Source organism: Grus americana, chromosome 2 (assembly GCF_028858705.1).
Source record: "Grus americana isolate bGruAme1 chromosome 2, bGruAme1.mat, whole genome shotgun sequence".
NCBI lineage: Eukaryota > Metazoa > Chordata > Aves > Gruiformes > Gruidae > Grus > Grus americana.
This window is the reverse complement of record NC_072853.1, coordinates 17,924,557-17,944,114: the sequence shown is the minus strand read 5'-3', so window position 1 is coordinate 17,944,114 and position 19,558 is coordinate 17,924,557. Positions and strand designations below refer to the sequence as shown.

Genomic DNA, 19,558 nt, shown 5'->3' with positions numbered 1-19,558 from the left:
ATTACTATTCCTATGGAGATAATTCATCTGTTTGAAGAATAGTTCTGAATGTGCTTCTCAATATTTTATACAGTATTTGGAAATACATAAGCGTAGAGACACAGATGTCTAATATCTTCAAAAAGAACCATTAAATTTATACTCACAACTTATGGTCACAGAAGCATATTGAACACATTCAATTACTTCGCTTACTCAATGACAGTAGCAACAGTTCAGTAAAATACAAACATGAGAGCGACAAAATTTGACCCTTAATATCTTTCATAGAATAGGGACTTTACTACACCTGTCTAGAAGCAAATTACAACACACCGATATGTATGATCTACCATTCAGAGTTAATAAAGTTTTTATATTTCTAAGTTACTACATTATTTGAAGAGAAAATTTAAATTTTCTTACAGTACCAGACCTGATTTCAGACACATTGTAAACAGAGAAAAAAAGATCATTAATTAATTTTACATGTAATAGACAAAAACAACTTATAAGTCCTCACTGTCCTCTAAGTACAGAATCAGCCTTCTGATTCTTCAGTGGGAGACAGAAATCAGTAAATTGGTGGAAACTTTTTGCCATTCCAATACTCTAATCTGCTTTTCAGAAATTATGAGTTTTGCTATTAACTTCAGAGATTCACATTATTTTATATTCTATATCAGTATGAAGAAAGAAAAAAAAACCATGATCAGTATGGCAAATAATTTAGCTAAGTGAAGGTATAAACATACAGAGATGCAATTATGAAGCTTGCACAACAACATGTAGGACAGCAACTCCGTACTTGTAACTGCTGAGTATAGAAAACCACTATGATCAAAGGTGGGGACAAATATTCCTTATGGAGTATTACTTCTTTTCTGACGTATATAATATATTTTGAATAGTTGAAATTTAACCTCTCTCTATATACATTTATTTAAAATAAATAGAGAACCATGGTAGTTAATGGAGATTTAGATATTCATAGGAGACAAAAACCTGATGTATCAATTTAAAAACAATTATAATTTTTTAAAATAAAAAGTCTCTGGTGTCAGTAAACAATTTTAGTTTGTAAAATATATATTCTTGCCTCACACACTTAAAATGTCTAACTTCCTGAGGCATCTACTTCTCTATTTCCCTTGTAACTACAAAAAATTTTCTGAAAGATAGACTTTCTAAACTTATTTTACCAAAGCATACATGTGCTTCCTAACTGCCAGAGAAAATGTGAAAACCAGAAAGTTAACGCAAGCCTACATTGCAAAATCATGAATAACAATCATGCATATGGAAGTATGTCATACAAACTCTAAAGGAGAACAAAATTTAGCAAAAACAATTAACTATGATTACTGTGTTGGGTTTGCGTGGCAGGGTTTTGGTAGTGGGCGGGGCTAGAGGGGTGGCTTCTGTGAGAAGCTGCTAGAAGCTCCCCATGTCTGATAGAGCCAATGCCAGCCGGCTCCAAGACGGGCCCGCCGCTGGCCAAGGCCAAGCCAATCAGCGCCTCTGTGATAACATATTTAAGAAGAAGAAAAACACTTAGAGCTTTTGCAGCCAGAGAGAGGAGTGAGAAGATGTAAGAAACTCTGCAGACACCAAGGTCAGTGCAGATGGAGGGGGAGGAGGAGCTCCAGGCGCCGGAGCAGAGATCTCCCTGCAGCCCGTGGTGAAGGCCATGGTGAAGCAGGCTGTCCCCCTGCAGCCCATGGAGGAAGGATGAGGGGGTGTAGAGATTCCACCTGCAGCCCGTGGAGGACCCCACGCCGGAGCAGGTGGAGGCACCTGAAGGAGGCTGTGGCCCGTGGGAAGCCCACGCTGGAGCAAGTTCCTGGCCGGACCGGTGGACCCGTGCAGAGGGGAGCCCACACCAGGGCAGGTTTGTTGGCAGGACTTGTGACCCTGTGGGGGACCCCACGCTGGAGCAGTTTGCTCCTGAAGGTCTGCACCCCATGGAAGGGACCCGCGCTGGAGCAGGGGAACGATGAGAGGAGTCCTCCCCCTGAGGATGAAGAAGCGGCAGAAACACCGTGAGATGAACTGACCACAACCCCCATTCCCCGTCCCCCTGTGCCGCTGAGGGGGGGAGGAGGTTGAAGCCGGGAGTGAAGTTGAGCCCGGGAAGATGGGAGGGGTGGGGGGAGGTGTTTTAAGAGTTGATTTTATTTCTCATTGCTCTACTCTGTTTTGCCTAGTAATAAATTAGATGAATTCCCTCTCTAAGTTCGGTCTGTTTTGCTCGTGACAACAATTAGTGAGTGATCTCTCCCTGTCCTTATCTCGACCTACAAGCATTTTGTTATGCCTTTTCTCCCGTTTAGTGAATGAGGGGAGTGAGAGAGCGGCTCTGGTGGGCACCTGGCCCCCAGCCAGGCTCAACCCACTACAATTACATATAAAAGTCAATAGAAAATATTAAAGAATATAATTTCCTTTTTGTAGTCCTTAATAGTGAAGGTAGTACAACTAACAATCAAATAAAAAGAGTTCGTTTGTTGTATAAATATGTATAAACCTCCATCTAAAAAAATCTATCATCACCACCAAAACTGTGAAAGCGTAAGAGGCAATGTATTATCCTCAGAACAAAGATAAACAAGGGACAGCTTCAGTATGGGGAAGCTGATTAAAGATATGCAGTCTATAAAAAAATATAATCACTGTGTGAGTGTGTGCAAAAGGCTCAGCTCTATGTCTAAAACAATGAAGTTCAGCTTGTTACATTTCCATGGAAAATTTTCTAAATTAAAAGATAAAGTCAGAATTTAATTGGATTTTCAGAAAGCTATTAGCAAGGCCACTCACTCAGAAGTATAAATAGAAAAATGTGAAAAACTGTAAAGCAATTGGAAAAAGATAAAATAATGAACTTAGTAACAGAGTATTCTTCGCTGAATTGATATAAAGGCATTTTCATGACAGTTCTAATATACAGAATATAAAAAAATTCATAGATATATGTGTGCATATATATATGCGTAGATATCGAGAGTATTTTTTAGAGTAATTGCAGAAAAGTGCGAATTTAGCACACAACATGATACACTAGAGTCTTACCAGCTAGTAAGTAGTCAACATTTTTTTTCCTTAAAGAATCAAATAAAGAAGAAAAGTGATCTGAAAACTTTTTTTTTTTTTTAATGAATCACTTGGTTTAAGGAACTTTTCGGGTCACTAACATTTGCAAAATTTAGCCTTTAGAAGTTTCCAAAAAAAGACTTCCTATTCCTCATAACTCTTACTTGTAAATATGTGTTCATCATGAAAATAATTAGCAGATGATAGTAAAGTTTTTATAAAAGCTTCACCTTTTGTAGATTTAACTGGGTTGTGAAAACTAGAAGCTCACTATTAGCAAAATAATGAGTATATTTTGGCTATACATTACTTCAAAAGAGTAAAAGAAGATATGTTAGAAGTTTAGTCTTCTCTATTTTGAGTTGCAAAGAAAAGTTCTTTAAAAAAATAATCTGTTTACATCTGACAGCTGCTGCTACTCAGAAGTGATTTGTGGATACTACACGAGTTTATTCAGACAGCAAGTCTCACAGTAAATTTTGTCATTTCTATTGCTCACACTGTATAGCAATGACATATTTCAGAATAAAAATAATATAGTATAGAATTAAAAAAAAATAGATCTAAGTAGTGTACTAAGAGCATATGGAACAGTAAACAATTCCTAATATTGCCAAAAACAACCTCACTGAATTTTTTCAGATTGAGAAGATCTTTCATTTCATTTTATATTTATTTAGATGGAGCTGAGGAGCACCAGGAAGGATTGTCGGTGCTCTGAGGGTCCTGAGAAAATCTCTTAGCTAACAGCTGGCTAGTTAACACTAGGTTTCAGCAAAAGTCATCTATGTGTCACTCCCTGCCCAGACCACCTTTCAAAGTGATAATTGAAGAGGAAAGGATTTCTTTTAACGATCCAATTCAGGATAATGAATAAAGCTATTTATCTTTGTATCTTTTTCTTTTTCTTCCCCCCCCCCCACTATGCTCAATTGTACAAGAATCTGAAGCTAAATAAGGCTGATGATCTGGCTCAGAATAGCATCACTTTTTATGAAGGACACTTTCTGCAGATCCAGAACGTGCATTTCAAGATAGACATTTTTGTGCACCCCATTGGCTGTGCAAGATAACTCACTTCAGTGCAGGAAGACAATATTAGAACTTCCATAGTCCATGTATATAACTTATAAATAAATAAACATATACTGAGAAGGTGTGCTCAGAATTTTTTTACTGGTATGGGTGCTCAGTCAAAAAATGTTTGCAGACAACTGAACTAAACATATGACAATGAAGTTCTATCCCTTTCTAAAGAATGTATAAAAAAGACGTCATGAACATAGACGCTTTTAATGCAGTATTTAATAAAGCATGGAAATTTTTAATAAAATGTTACACTTGAAGTCTAATTGTAGAAATTTAACTATTAATATTTTAAATATATTGTTAAATATTTTACTAGCAATTCTTTACTGGCAATACTTTATGTTAGAAGCAGAGCTAACAGCACCTCCTGTGATTACTATACAATTAGTCAAAGCCACTATAAACTTGGTTCACTGCCCGACCTCACAACTGTGTTGACTTGACAAGAAGATGATGACTTACAATCAGACCAATAAAGTGTTCAGATACCAAAAGTGCAAGTTTAGAGAGAAATTCACTGCTAGGGTGCGGGTGAGTTCACTGGTAGCCATATACTCCCCAGAAACACCAATTTTTTTTTTTTTTTACTATGTATTTTCCAATGCTATCATGACTGAGGTGAATATCTTTGTAGAAATATATCAAAACTTTTTATAGAATGTGGAAACTGCAAATTCCCTGACAGAACCAATTCAGTAGTTGGGTTCAGAGCACATTTAACACACTAAAAGCACTTTTGTTTAAAGGCTGGGAAAAGAAAGAGCTGATTTTGCTACCACTCTATGTTAGAAGTTTATCATGTAAGAAAAAAATTACAGGGATTTTACCCCTAAAACCTCTGCTGTTAGGTAGTGCTTAATAGAAAAAGAACAGTGAAAAATATCATGTTTGTATTAGTAGAATACGAAAGAAAAGATTCTTTTGGTAGAATATTTTTCTAGGTTAGCTTCTTTTAGGACCAAATCTGCATTAATTCCATCACTAGTTCTCATCTTTCTCTTGAGATTTCTGGGCATTTGTTTTGGTCTATAGGACACACAAGAACACTACAGCAAGATCTATTAATTTAGTGCCACAAAATTGTAATTCTTCCTGCAATGTACCCTCCATACAACAGGCAAAGCTCTGCCTGTCTGAAAAGGAAAGGGATGATTAGCTACTAAGGCACAACTGACTATTGCTCTTCAGAAGAAAAACCTATAATTTGTGAAGAGACACTGAGTTACATGAAATAAGAACTTGAGATGTAGGCCACAATAGATTAAATGGCGTTGAACTGGTACAATTTATTCAATACTGTGCAAGTTACAAAACAGAAATACTAACTGTATGCAAGTAATTCTCCTCCTTTATTAATGTATCGAACCCAAGAGCTTAATGCCAACATAATGCTTTTTCTTCTCACTAGTATCAAGTAATTATGAATTTTAGCTAAGAGTCATTGAAGAGTGAACAGGATGTAATTGGCATCAGAGTGCCAATATGTAATTCTAATCTGAAAATAAATTATTAAAATATGTATTTCATTAAAATTCTTTCTCTGTAAATTTTTACAACCTCTTTCTACTTTTCTTCTGCGGGATAGAAAAAAAACAGGAATCTTTTTCATGTTGCACCCCATTAGTTAAGATACTGGATGATATTTAAGCTACTTGAATGTAATCCTTTCTTCAAAGTTCTTTTGCAGTCTAATGTAGTAGATTTCTTTAACTTCAGAGATCTGCAATGCACAACAGTAGGAATATTCAAGGGCAATAGTCACGTCCATGTTTAAAACCTTGAAGACAGCAATTTTTGGTGAGTTAATTTTAAATAAAACTATCTTCTTATACTTGAAGAATTCAATTTCTCTGCCAATATAAACAGTAGTATGTTTAGCTTGCTAATGGTTTTTCAGTTATGTTAGTTCTGCATTAATAAGACATTCACCACATAGTATGCACTGCAGTTTCAATTATTGACATGACTCTAAACAAACTTAAAATCATAAATAATCAGGAAGTACAGGCTTTTGTCATTAAGATTTAAGCATATGCTTTATTCTTCACTCTTTGTTTAGGAAAAATACAACTCTTGTGTACTTCTGTATTGCAGTACAGCTTATTTAATTTTGGTTTTGTTTCTGAAGGAGAATGTAGGACTGTATTTCCTAATGTTCATTTCATGTTAACTATACCTATGACTTTAATGTGCAAGTAGAAGAAACAGTAAACAAAAAAGAAAAAAAAAAAGAAAAAATGTTTAAAGGAGGACAACATTTTACTTGTGAAGAGGCTAAAATTGTCTCAGTAACTCATCATGGCCAATAATATGAAAATCAATTGTACTGAAAACTTAGTATAGTAGTATTTAATTTGTAGTTATTGCCAACAGACAGAAAATAGCCAGTATAATCAATACTGTCTTGGCACTTGATCAGGCTTGGAGGGAAATACTAAAGCCTTGTTCTTCTACTTCGGGGGGAAAAAAAAAACCAAAACCTACCTCTCATTTTTTTCTGCAGATCTTCACTGAGAATAAAAGATGCTATAGTAGAGTTTTCCCTATGTTAACCACCATTTGGGAATGGTAAGAGGATCAGCTAATATCAGAGAATTTATCAATCTTTCAGTTCCTTTGTAATTCTTCTGCCAGATAACCAGTCTTACAGTACTGTAATCAAAACAATATATGGGCCCATAATGGAACTTTTTCCCCTTTAGCAAATGGCAAAATGTTGTCTTTCAGCTTCTCTTCGTCCTTTGTCATAAGTTCTTCTCACATTCCTTTGGAGAATTAATAAATGCAAATGAGTAGGGTAAAATAAAAATGCCAGTAAGTGGTGCCTGTGAACTGGGGACTGAATCATGAGATGAAAGGATGAGATGGAGTGCCTGTGAAGTCAAATGTCTGTCACTACTTCTAGAATATAACGCTACGTATGTCTTCACTAGATCTAATGAGTCTTTGTCAGTTTAAAGAGATTTTTCTTCTTCTCACTGGATGTCAAATTTTAAAAAGTTAGAAAAATGTTCTTCACAAATTCCCTAACACACGCAAAAAATGAAATTATGCTACAGCTATAATTCTTCTTCAGAAGAATTTCCTTAAACTTCTTAATGAGATTCACTGATAATTACCTGTACTTGGAAAGACGTAGTCATTCTACATGTGTAAAAGTGTATTAATGCTGAATTAATACTGCATTAATACTAAAAGTATACTGAATTTGTTAAAATTACAATAGCAACTGCATATTTTATATCAATAAGCACCACTGAATTGCCTAAGAATAACAACATAGTTGATGACTGTAAGGTAATGTGATGAATATCTAATACCAAGCTATACAAGGAATAGTCCCCCTAAGAAAGTGGCTAGATTTCATACCATAATCAAAGTTTCACAATGATAAATTTTCTCCCGTTTTTACACAACTAACAGGAAACATCACTACATTTTTCTTTCAGCTTTGAAAGCACTTACAATAGTCTGTAACATTAATATAATCTAAAATTTGCTGTCCATGATTGGGCCTTCTTTTTGCACTCCTAGGGGCTCAGCTGACTTCGCTTAAAGGCTCCACCGATGTGGTGCAGCTGTAAACTGCGATGAGCCTGCTGAAAAGTGTGTGTGACAAAGAGCTATGGTAAGCCCTGCTAGTCCTCCCTCCACTCAGGAGCTGCATTTGACAACTCAGATACATGGTCCTTGCCTGAGCTGCTTTGCAGTGTGCCAATGCATGCAATCTGCAAAACAAGCAAGAGCAGGACTCCGTGCTTGGCCAAAGAGTTATGATCTCATTGGAATTACAGAAATGCAGTGTGATCGCTCACATGACTAGAGTACTTCAATAGATGGTTACAAGCTATACAGGAAATGCAGAAAGGGTAGAAGAGTAGTGGTTGGCCCCTATGTAAAAGAAAGAGTTGAATGCATGGAGTTTATTAACAACGAGAGGACAGTTCTCTAGAGAGACTTTGAAAATCAGAAAGATCTCAATAACAGGAGATCTCATGGTAGGTCTCGTCTACACACTACCTGATCAGGACCAAACCTTCCCCAAATAACTCACAGAAGCCTTGGGTCTGCAGGTCCTAGTTCTCCTAGGGGACTTCGACTACCCTGATATTTGCTAGGAAAGCAACACTGTGGTGCAAAAGCAATCTGGGAGATTTCTGTAGTGAACTTTGGACAACTTCCTAACACAGTTGCAGAATGTGCCAAGCAATAGTGCTGCCTTTTTAGACCTACTGTTCAAAAATAAGAAATATTTGTTTGGAGTCATGACCCTCAATGTTGGCCTTTCTGCAATGCATCACAGAGTTTAAGACCCTAAAGGGCATGAGAAAGACAAGTAGCAGAATAAAGACTGGACTTCAGAAGTCCAGCCTAACTGGACCAACCTGGCTTCCTCCTATGATGAAAAAACACATCCAGTGGATGAGAGGAGAGCTATAGACATAATTTACCTTAAATTTAGGAAGATGCCTGACAGTGTCCTTCAACACCTTCTTCACAAACTCATAAAGAATGTTTAGGATAGACCACAAGATGTTTGGAAAACTAACTGTACTTCAAAGTATGGTTAAAGGCTCAAAGTCAAACTGGCAGACAGTTATGAGTGGAGTTCCTCATGGGTCAGTAATGGGTCTGATAATATTCAATATCTTTAAAACTGATTTGAATGGTGGGACTGAATGCACACTCATCAAGTTTGCAGAGGGAGGAGAGGAAGTTGCAGTGGAAGAAAGAGCCAGTATAGAGAGAGACCTCAGTGGGCTGGAAGACTGGGACAACAAGAATTACATGAGTTTTAGCAAGAATAAATGTAAAGTCCTACACACAAGAGAAAGTAAGCCTCAGAAGCAGTGCAGATGAGGGCTGACTGTCTGGGGAGTAGTTCTGTGGAAAGACGCCTGGGGGCCTTGGTGGACAGGAAGCTGAAAAAAACCCAGCAATGTACTGTGGTGGCAAAGCAGACAAACCGTCCTGGGCTGTATCAGTAAGAATAGAGCCAGTAGATGAAGGGGCATGATTATTCAACCCTAGTCAGTATTTTTAGGCCACATATGGAATACTGTCCATTTGTGGTTCGTACTTGTTAAGTGAAACATTGAGAAATTGGAAAGGGTCCAGTAGAAGACAAACAAGAAGACTGGGGAACTTGACAGACAAAGACAGATGGAAGAAACTTGGTCTGTTCAACCTAGAGATCAGAACCCTCAAGGAGGAATCTAATCACAGTCCTTTGTTATCTAAAAGGTAGTTATAGAAAACATAGAGATACTCTCTTGACAGGGATGCATAGAGACAGAATAAAAAAAGTAACAGGCACAAGTTTCTTCAGGAGAAATTCCAGCTGGATATAAGAGAAAAATTCTCCCTTGTAAGAACTATTAAACATTGGAATAGGTAGCTGACAGAAGTGGTAGAATCTCCCTCACTGGAAGTAGTGAAGACCTGGCTTGAGACAGCCATAGATACCTAATCTAAGGTCTTGCTTGCAACAGAGCATCAGATGATTTCCTGATGTCCTCTCTGGCCTAGACTTCTCTGATTCTTGGTCAGTGTCTCAGTGTCAAAAGGAAAGAATAACTGAATGGGGTTTCACAGAGGTTTGTCCTGGGTCAGGTTCATTCAGTATTTTCATTAACACCTTGGACAGCAGAATGAAGTGCATACTTATTAAATCTGCATTTAACAAAGAACTGGGAAGGACTGTGAATACATTAGCAAACATAATTAGAATTAAAAGTGAGAAATTGAAGAAAGGACATTGAAATAGGATGCAATTCAGTAAAGACAAGTATAGGACAAAGCACAAAAGCAGGAATAATCAATTCACAAGAACAGTATAAGGAACAAGTCATTTGGCAGCAAGTCTTCAGGGGTTACAGTAGCTCAGAAACATAACCTGAGTAAAAAATATCCTACTGTGACAATCAAAGTGGAAGATATGCACATAGTTATAGGTAGAAAAATGTGTGAAAATGCAAGAAATAATTCCTCCTCTTTGCTGAGCACTGGGAAAGACCCTTCTAAAATACTAAGCCCATTTTTAGAAATTATATTTTAAGAAAGACATGGACCCACTGGAAAATAATGTGAAAAAGGTTGGAGGTCTATAAATATGAACCATGAGGAAGGACTGACTGAACTGCTGCTGATTAGTATAAAGAAGAGCAGGTATTCTTTAGGTATACAATAAGCCATTGAAAATATTAATTAAATAACCTGTTCTTTATATAGAAGCACCTACTGAAATAAGTTAAGCACAACAATAAGGGTTCCCATTTGAATTAGAAAAATTCTTCTACTTGCAAGGCTAATGAAGGACTGGAGTGCTTGAGTAGGATCTCAGAGCACTTTCCTTGGAAATAAATAATGTTAGACAAATATCTTCTGGGAATAAATACAGCTGGAGTAAGGAAGTAGTGCTGACCAGTTAGGATCACTTTCAGCCCTATTCATCTATGATGCATTACCTGTATATATGGGTGTGTGTATACATATACACATACATTGTTAGTCAGCAACACATTTAAGAGGTCCAGATACATGTCTGCGTTTCAGAAAGAAGTGAGGCAAAAGTGGATTTTTCAAAAATGTACTATACGTAAGTAAAGATATTTATAAAGGCAAGATCTAAAACTAATAATGTTCATTCCGCTTGCATATCCATGTTAATCAAACTCATGTTTACAATCTGTCAAATGAAAGATACTGAGTCAATGAATTCATTGCTGTTTTAAAAATCACTTTAGTCAGTGAAATGAACTGACCAAAATAGCAATACGAAGCGAAAAACCTGTGTTCTAAATTTGTCAGAAGCCAATTTAAATGCATAGTATTATTTGTTCCTTTTTCTACTAATAATCCAAATTACTTTGTAGCCTGCCTATTAATTGGTTAATCATTATTTAAACCTTAAATTGTATCTCTCCTTTAGTTTTCACAGATACAAAGAATTATTTAAAAAACACTTTTTCTTTCTACAGATTAGATGAGCTTTCCAAAATACTGTACTTGTTGCAGAACTTGTTGCTGACTTGCCAGCAGACTTATGAAAGGCAGCATTCATAAATGTGTCACAGGGTCTGAGAAACAAGCAAGCAGCAAACAGGAGCGGCAGGCATGAAAATAAAAAGGCTAATCGACCAACTGTGAATAGATCTATCTGTTTCATTTCCTGAAACGTAAATGAGAGGAAGAGATTTATCAACTGGCAAATAGTTTCATAAAGTAGATAATTGTCTCTGCCTAAGCAAGTTGGCTTTGTAATAATGGCATTGCCCTGTAGGGGAATACTGAATCCCATGGCAGATAAATAAGTAGGGTCTAAATCCTGAAGTGTTTAAACTTTCTCTCTTGAATGAAGTCACAGAGAAGTCAATGTAAGCAGTCATGTTATTGCAGCCACATGTATTAAGTGTTTCTTGAGATATGAAATAACTAACAACTGCAGAAATTTTCACCTTTCAAATAACAGATTTCAACTGTAACTCAATGTGTAATAAATGCCTTGGCAAATATTCTCAGGCCATTTTTGAACTTTTTTTTCTCTTTCTCTGGAAGGATGGGAAGGCATTGTTTGTTCTGCTGTTCTGTAAAAATGGTATGCTACAAGATTTGCATGAGGCCAATTAAACTGGAACAAATTTTAAAATCTCCAGCAGAATTTTAGGCTGGCATGATGCATTGTTCTTGTAAAAGTGCAGCTAAAAAACACGTGTCAGAGGGGATGAATCCACTTTAAAATTTCAATAAAATGTAGAAAGTGACCAGTTAATTTTTAGCTGCTGCTTATGTTAATTTATCTGCTTGCCTACAACTTAAACCCATACTTTACTCATAGCTCCAAATTCCAAATTCTTTTCAATATATCTTGTCTGTAAATCACAATGGGCCAAATGCCTTGATTTTCTGCCATATTACTTCACCAGGTCCATCCACCTGAGCAACTGCTATTTTGCTAGGGTGATGGGAGACATAAATTATAAGATATATTAAAAAAAAAAAAAGATGAAAAAGAAAGGATAATTGTTGGTAAACTACAAGATAATTCAACTGCAATTAAATCTAGTCAGGATATCTGATATTATTTTAATTTTCTCATAGTCTCTTCTAGAAGTCAAAAGCTTCAGAAATCAGCCAAACCTCTAGAGTGGTATTTTCCTGGAAACTAGTCTTGAAGTCTAAAAGATGTTGTTAATCTATAATATTTGCTTATATTTTGGAAGTGATGTATCAGTTTTCCTTCTCAAAGTCTTATAATTCTCCTGTAGAAATGCTTCAGACTTATTCCAAATTCACTTTCATTAATATGATCTTATGCCAGTTCCAGCTGGTATTACATGATAACTCCTAAAGAGAGTTAATCTTTCATTTTTGGCAGGCAGTTATACTCAGCCACTCATATGCCCTATGAGAACAAGTCTGGAGGATTTATGATGTCAAATCAAATGCACCTAACAGAATTGAAGAGTTCCTGTTTAGAACTCTGCACAATTATAGTATGTTAATGTAACTGATTATTGATATCCACATGCCGTTTTTGAAAAATGTATCATTACTGTGAGAATTTTGGTGTGTGCACAATATATTTTATATAAGTTAATTAAAACAATTGCAAGCTATGCTGTTCAAATAGGGAAAAACCACATGATTAAAAGCAGCACTTTAAGTGACATTTTAAAGAATAACAAGTAAAGAATCTAATACACCACCTGTGCCCTTGTTATCTGCAAAGCTGCATCAGATCGCAAGAAAATATTAATTTTTTACACTAAATAACATCTATGCATGATTGCCTAATTTGTTTGCCCAAATACATGTACACAAACATTCAAGTTCAACAAGCAAATGCACACATATTTTTGTAGATACTTCCTTCATGTTACTACGTGATATTTATGCTACTTATGCAAAATTCTTTCAAAATGTTTATTGTACGTTCTGTGCATGAAACTTAGAGAAGACATAATTATTAGTCTAGAAGAAATGTTTATATTCCAGCTTTGGTATACCTAAGAGTCTAATTGAAACATCTTGTTAATCGAAAGAACCAAAATTATAGCGCACCAAAGGTACTTAAATCAGTAATTTTAATGCAACTAATGACAGTCTTTATTTGACAAACTATAATATCTATACCATCTGTCTGACTTTTCACCATATGGCATTGTATCAATTCCTAATAACTTTCTTAATATTGGTCCGCTGCTTTTTAAAGTGGAATTAGCTAGCTCTATGAAGTTGGTGAGTGTAAAGAACTGAAGCACTGTCCTTTTGGTTGTGAATCACATGTTCTACCTATGAATAATGGTGGATTTTGGATATTTAGTTAATATACATTCTGTAATTTCACATTTAAATAGAAGTTTATCAGAACTGGTAGCTTCCAATGGATTTATTGCTTTCTTTTTCTTTCCAGTTCAGTATTAATGCTTACTTTATCATTAGACACATGTTTACAAATGTGATTTGTAAAACATTATACAATGTTAGTTCTAAATATAGTCATACTGGGAAAAAAACCCAAAACCAATACAAAAATGGACTGAAGATTGTGGTTATACTTTTATACTTAAGTATTTTGATACCTGCTGCTATTCAGAATTCAAAACTCATACAAAAGTGAAAAGCAATATATTTAAAAACCATTTGTGCTTGAAGGCCATAGTCTCCAAAAGCTACTGACCTGCCTTTCTAAACCTACAAGTAGCTATGCATACGTCTCAGTCTTATCACAATACTGCTGATAACACTTTACTGTCTGTTAGGAGAGATATTTTTTAAAAAAATCCAAAACTAACAGTGTGCAACTGTATTTTGGTATTGATAAATGAAATGCTAATTGAAGTATGCTTTCCTTTTAAAGTGATTTTTCAATGATAAATTACTAAATTGTATTATCAAATACATAACACACAGAAGATAGAAAGATTTGCAACACAGTTACCATTTATGTTATCATTTATGTGGTATATGAAAGCCAAGAATCTTTAGAATGTCATTTTATCATGGCTATCATACAAGAAATATATAAATCCTGTCATGGACCCTCACTTATATGTGATCTTAATGATGATTTTTATTATTTTTTTCATGAATCAGTCTTAAAATCTGGGTGTTCTTTCACCTATAAAACACAGAAAATAGGAATTAGAAGAACTTTGAAATTATATTTAGCCCATTACCACAGTTCAAGATGAGAGTGCATGTATTCAAACTCTCCTGGATATACGTCTCTCTCACATGTTCTTGTAAACTTCTACTCACGTACATAAAAATTCTTTACTTTGGAAAGTTTTGCTAGTGTCAAACAACAAACTTTCCTTTGCAAAATTGCAGCCCATTGTATTTTATGCTTTCCCTCTTCTTTCTCTGGATTCTTCTTTCTCCAGATCAAAGCAGCCCAGTTCCTACCCAGTTGTTTATATTGTTCTATTTTAGAGAATTTTGATCCTTTTTAATATTTTCTTCTGTCCTATTTTAACTGGTCCACACCTTTCTTGAAACTTCATTTCCATAGAGGAGAAAATCGGGGTTACTCACACTGCATAGCTTTAGGCACCTACGGTGGGAGATGGGATCCTTGATTTTATCAGCTGCGTCTGACAACCTCCTCCAGCAACCGATCCACAGACAAGACTAATAGATGCTGTCACACAATTTCACAGTCTGTGTGAACACCCTTATACAAGTATACAACACCCATCTGGCTACATTGGAAGATTAGGAGACTATCATCCCACGACAGGTATCTAATTTAGCATATGTGAATACGATAAAAACCTCTAGTAAAGTCTTACCAGTTTTACTATAAGTAAAGGTTTAATTTATGTGCATTACATGATTAATTCTGCTATGCACACAGGTCTGTGTGTGTGTATATCTCTTTAGCCATTTCTAGTAATTATACATACATATACTTCACAGTAGTAGGATATAAAGTATTAATATTATGTATATTTATTGATATGTATACAACTAAACTTTTCAGTTGTTTGTGTGATATGCTATTATTGAAGCATATAATGTTGTGATCTATTGTAAACCTGTTTCTGCAGCTGTAACATCTATTATGTTTTTCTTCATCTCAGATTTGGGTAGCTGATTATTCCAACCTACATTGGGCACTTCATTCTTATCCATAGCGAGTCCCATTTAGCCTGTCCTGGTATTTTATTAGCAAAAAAAAAAAAAAAAATCACCCATGTAATTTTCCAGCTCTTGTGGATTTCTACTACACACCATCTGGATATCACCCTCAGAATATTTTTTACCCTCTTCCACTGTTCAGAAACATCTCACAGTTCTCTCTGGGCATGAGTTTAAGTATCCATAGCCTTGAATTACAAGATAAATATCCTTTCTGGTTCTCATACCCAAATGTTCTTTGTGAACAAACTCTATTCTTCAATATTAGGCTTTGCTGTTATGCCAATTTACATGTATATGTACACACTAATATTTTCATTATATATACTAATACATATTTAAAATATATATATACACACACTAATACTTTCTTGATTCAGGTATTCATCATACTTCTTGCCATAGTATTTGGACACTGAATATATTCAGCAGAATGACTTTGTGCTTTTCTTCTCTTACACTTTTCTGTATTTTTTCCCTTCATCCATTTGGTCAGGGTTGAAACAGGCTATAGAATTTCTTCGCTAGTCCTTATCAATCCTAAATTCAAGTCTTTCTTATCTGTTTAGCAAATATGTAATGAAGATGCTTCATGAGCTACTGACTGTATATTGAATCACTGCAATACTGAAATCCATCTTGGTGAATCTTAATATTTAGTATGTGATAGATTTTCATCAGCTCAATATGAAGCAAACTTCATAATGTAAGTTCCCAAGTAAAATAAGCATACTGAAATACAGACAAAGTTCGTATTAAAGAAACAGTATAGGTGGGACCTTTTTTACTAAGAAAAGAGTGACCCTAGGATTAAAACTTCAGGCACTTACAAAATATTAATTTAATAGGATTGGCCATTAAATGATAGCAAGATGTGAAATGAACGGATCACCATGAGGGTAAAAATTCCTCTTTACCTTTACACACAGGTCTATGATCACTCCATGCAGCAAAAACTTCAGCTATCCTCTGACAGGTGATACTTTTTGAACCTTGTAGCACATAATCTTCATCACAGGAGAACTGTACTGTTGCTCCCAAGCTAAAATCAAAGAATGACATAAAAAGAAGAAGCATTTTTTTAACAAATAGGTATCAGTCAATTTTTCCATTCTTTTAGGTATGACAGTCCTGACAAACAATACAAACATGCAATCCAGTAGTTTTTGCTCTTAGTAGTAAAAGGCTGCAGGTCATGCACTAGCCCGACAGTGCACAGCGTTCAGCCCTCTCTGGACTTGCTTTGGCCAGAGCTGGTTTATCTCTTTTCAGCAGTCGTCTGGAGGTCAAGTGCTTATTCTCTGACCTAACTTTTGATTTTCATCTAGTAAAGGTTTGACAAACCCGGGCATTGTGTATCAAACGGTAGCTATGTTAATCGAAGCTAGGAAACAATGAGAAAAAGATATAAGGAAATCACCTAGAAGAAGAGCCAAAAGATCGACCACAAGACTGAGGAAGAAATCCCCACTATAAATATTCTACTCCTCCAAATGGAGACCTCAGGATACAGATGACTTGCTGTGAATGTCACACCCATCCCCCCTCCCCCCCCCCCATTCTTCTTTAGGAAGTCTGGTGCTTTTGACTTTGGAACAGGAGGGGCATTGGAAGAGGGAGCACACCACCAGAGAAAAAGGATTAGATATTAATCAGGTTAATAGAAGTGGTATGTTTTCTCTGAAATGTAACAGCTACTAGATAATGAAAGTTACAAGGTGAATATGAACATTTACTCTTTTAACTGGCAAATGTTTCTTAAATTAATGGAAGAAAATAAAATAATTCTAAAAACATCTTTCTAGGTATTTAGCTGTGATTATTTATGGAGGGATAATGCTGGCTTGAGAAAATTTAGTACTTTTCCATACAGAGCTGACATTTGGTGTTGCAAACTCGGCACAGAACAAAACAGGAAATAAACCCAGAAAAAATTGTTCTGTTTGTTTCTTTTGTTATGTTATGTTATTCTGAGGAGAGGAGGTTTTTGTCTGGGTTTTTTTTTCATTTTGGAAAAGTTAAAAACCTCAATACTTAAATGTGTATTACTGAGATACTTCTTCTTTAATATCATCATTGTTTCAAGTCCTGATTACAGTTGAAAATAGTCAATATATCAGGCCTTTCTCTGACATCAGTATCTTACAATCCATAATTTCAGCTTGCTGTTTTTAAAGGCTTGTCTGTCACAGTCATAAAGTATTTCTATAAACTGTGACTGTGGACAACCTATAGTATCACAAAGGTCTTCAGAGAGCACCTTTTACCTTATCAGTTGCTAAATGATCATCATTATGTTTTTGAATTAAAAGGTGGTGTTATTATTTATCCTATTCCTTATATAAGACTAATGAGGAGGAATCATAGATTAATTCAGTGTGTTATCTCATGCCTGTGCCAAAAATTAATGACAGTCGGGAAATACTCTCCTTTTCCCCTATAATTAAGAAGGAATAAACCCAAAAGACTAAAGCTGAGATGTTATTGAAGAAATTGTGGAAAGAGTTAAGTAAACTAAAAATTAATATTTTGAAAATCTCATGTATAGTGATACTGCATTTTTAAATGAAGGATATTTTGTGATTTGGAGTAGTATCATCGCTTTTATCACCCTTATAATGGCTACTGATAAACTTTATGATTTGGTATTAGAAACATGTGATGAAACATTGCAGAAAAAAATCATATAGCATTATTTACCAAGCTCCAGCGACTGTGTAAAGATACTTGCATGCGCATGACTAAGGCTAGCATTTTACAAAAAGAAATACAACAAAACATAGTATTTCAAAAAGGCATCCAAAAAGGTAATATCATAAAAATGGAATAGCACAAATTCTTTTTCATTCATTATCCTTATTTTTAGATGGCCTAATATTAACAAATATATCCTTCATATGTAATAGCTAACACAAATTACATGACCAATCGTATTCCCTAGTCTAGATAATACTATGGATGTTAGCAAGTGTAAAGCACTAGGGCACAAAGACCCACTCATAAACACACTAAACATAGGTATGCTGATATTCTCTGAAAACAGAAGAGCAGTCCTTATTCATGGGGGAATAAAGGAAGTGCTGATATAAAAGCAAACAGTATGGTGAAGTAAATTATTTTTAATGGCATTCGTCACTGTACTTTTGATATCATTTTCCAATGATTTTGTGTACATATATATCTGTATATGAGGCTTTTAAAAATCAATTTAGAAATCTGAATACCTCAAAATTGTGTAAGGTTTGATATTCTCTACTAATTCTTCTATAACTGAACAGAAGAAGCTAGCTTATTTAATTAATTACCTGTGCAGAAAAGGAATTAGTTGAGTTATTGTATTTTGGTATACTTCCTTGAAAAATCTTCCCTCCTAATTTGGTCATTGGGAAATTAGTATACCATCAATGCTGAACAGTAGCAGGGCATTTCATTCTAACTCAAACATATCAAAATATCAGATCACAGACTCATTGATTTCAAAGAATTCTGCCTAGATTTACATTTACATTCAATCAGGACCTGAATTAACTCTTTTTCTTGGATAATGCTCATAGTAAGTGCTTTTCAGTTCTAGTCAAAATACAAGGTGACTTTTGTTTCATAACACACTTTTTGTACAGAATATTAGCTACCAGATCTTAGCATAAGGTCTTTATTTAAACTTTTTGTTAATGTATAATCCCTCAAAGGATCTCAGAGGCTTTCCTAACTGCATTTGCCTTGATAAACTATTTTATCTGTACACAGGGCTTACAAGACTTTGGCTACACTGTGCATGCAGTTTTCTGGGTATTTTAAGAGGAAACATGGAGTAACTCCCCAAAAGTCTATGTTATAGCAGTTTTCCTGTGTGATCTTGTAAGGCATGGAATTATATGACCTTCCTCAGATGGATGCCATAGGTTTCTATCACATTTTCCAGCCTTTGCTATGTTAGATATTTTTAAAAATTTTGGTTTGTAAATCTCTGTAAGCAAAGCCTCTGTACTGGTATGGTTCTTCATTTATCTAAATAAATTATTTAAGGCTCCTTTATAACTTTCTAAAACTGGCACATTTGCAAAGAGGTTGGAAGAGGTCTGATATCACTCAATAGTGATACGATACCGCTACTGATTTGTCTGGGATCATCAAATATGTGTTTGATCCCACAAGGCACAACATTCTTTTTTTCTGAAACATATACAAAGATTCATTTTTCTCTGCATGGTTTGGCTTGTAAAGAATAAGCCCTGTTTTTCTTTCCTTATAGATG

General features: G+C 35.3%; 1 protein-coding gene across 1 annotated transcript in view; it reads right to left on the bottom strand.

Annotated features, from left to right (window-relative positions):
- Positions 1-19,558, bottom strand: part of CSMD3 (CUB and Sushi multiple domains 3) — a 721,079-nt gene that overhangs the window by 410,329 nt on the left and 291,192 nt on the right. The window contains exon 10 of the mRNA XM_054816701.1: positions 16,221-16,345. Within this exon, the coding sequence (XP_054672676.1) occupies positions 16,221-16,345 (125 nt within the window). The remainder of the gene's footprint in view (positions 1-16,220; positions 16,346-19,558) is intronic.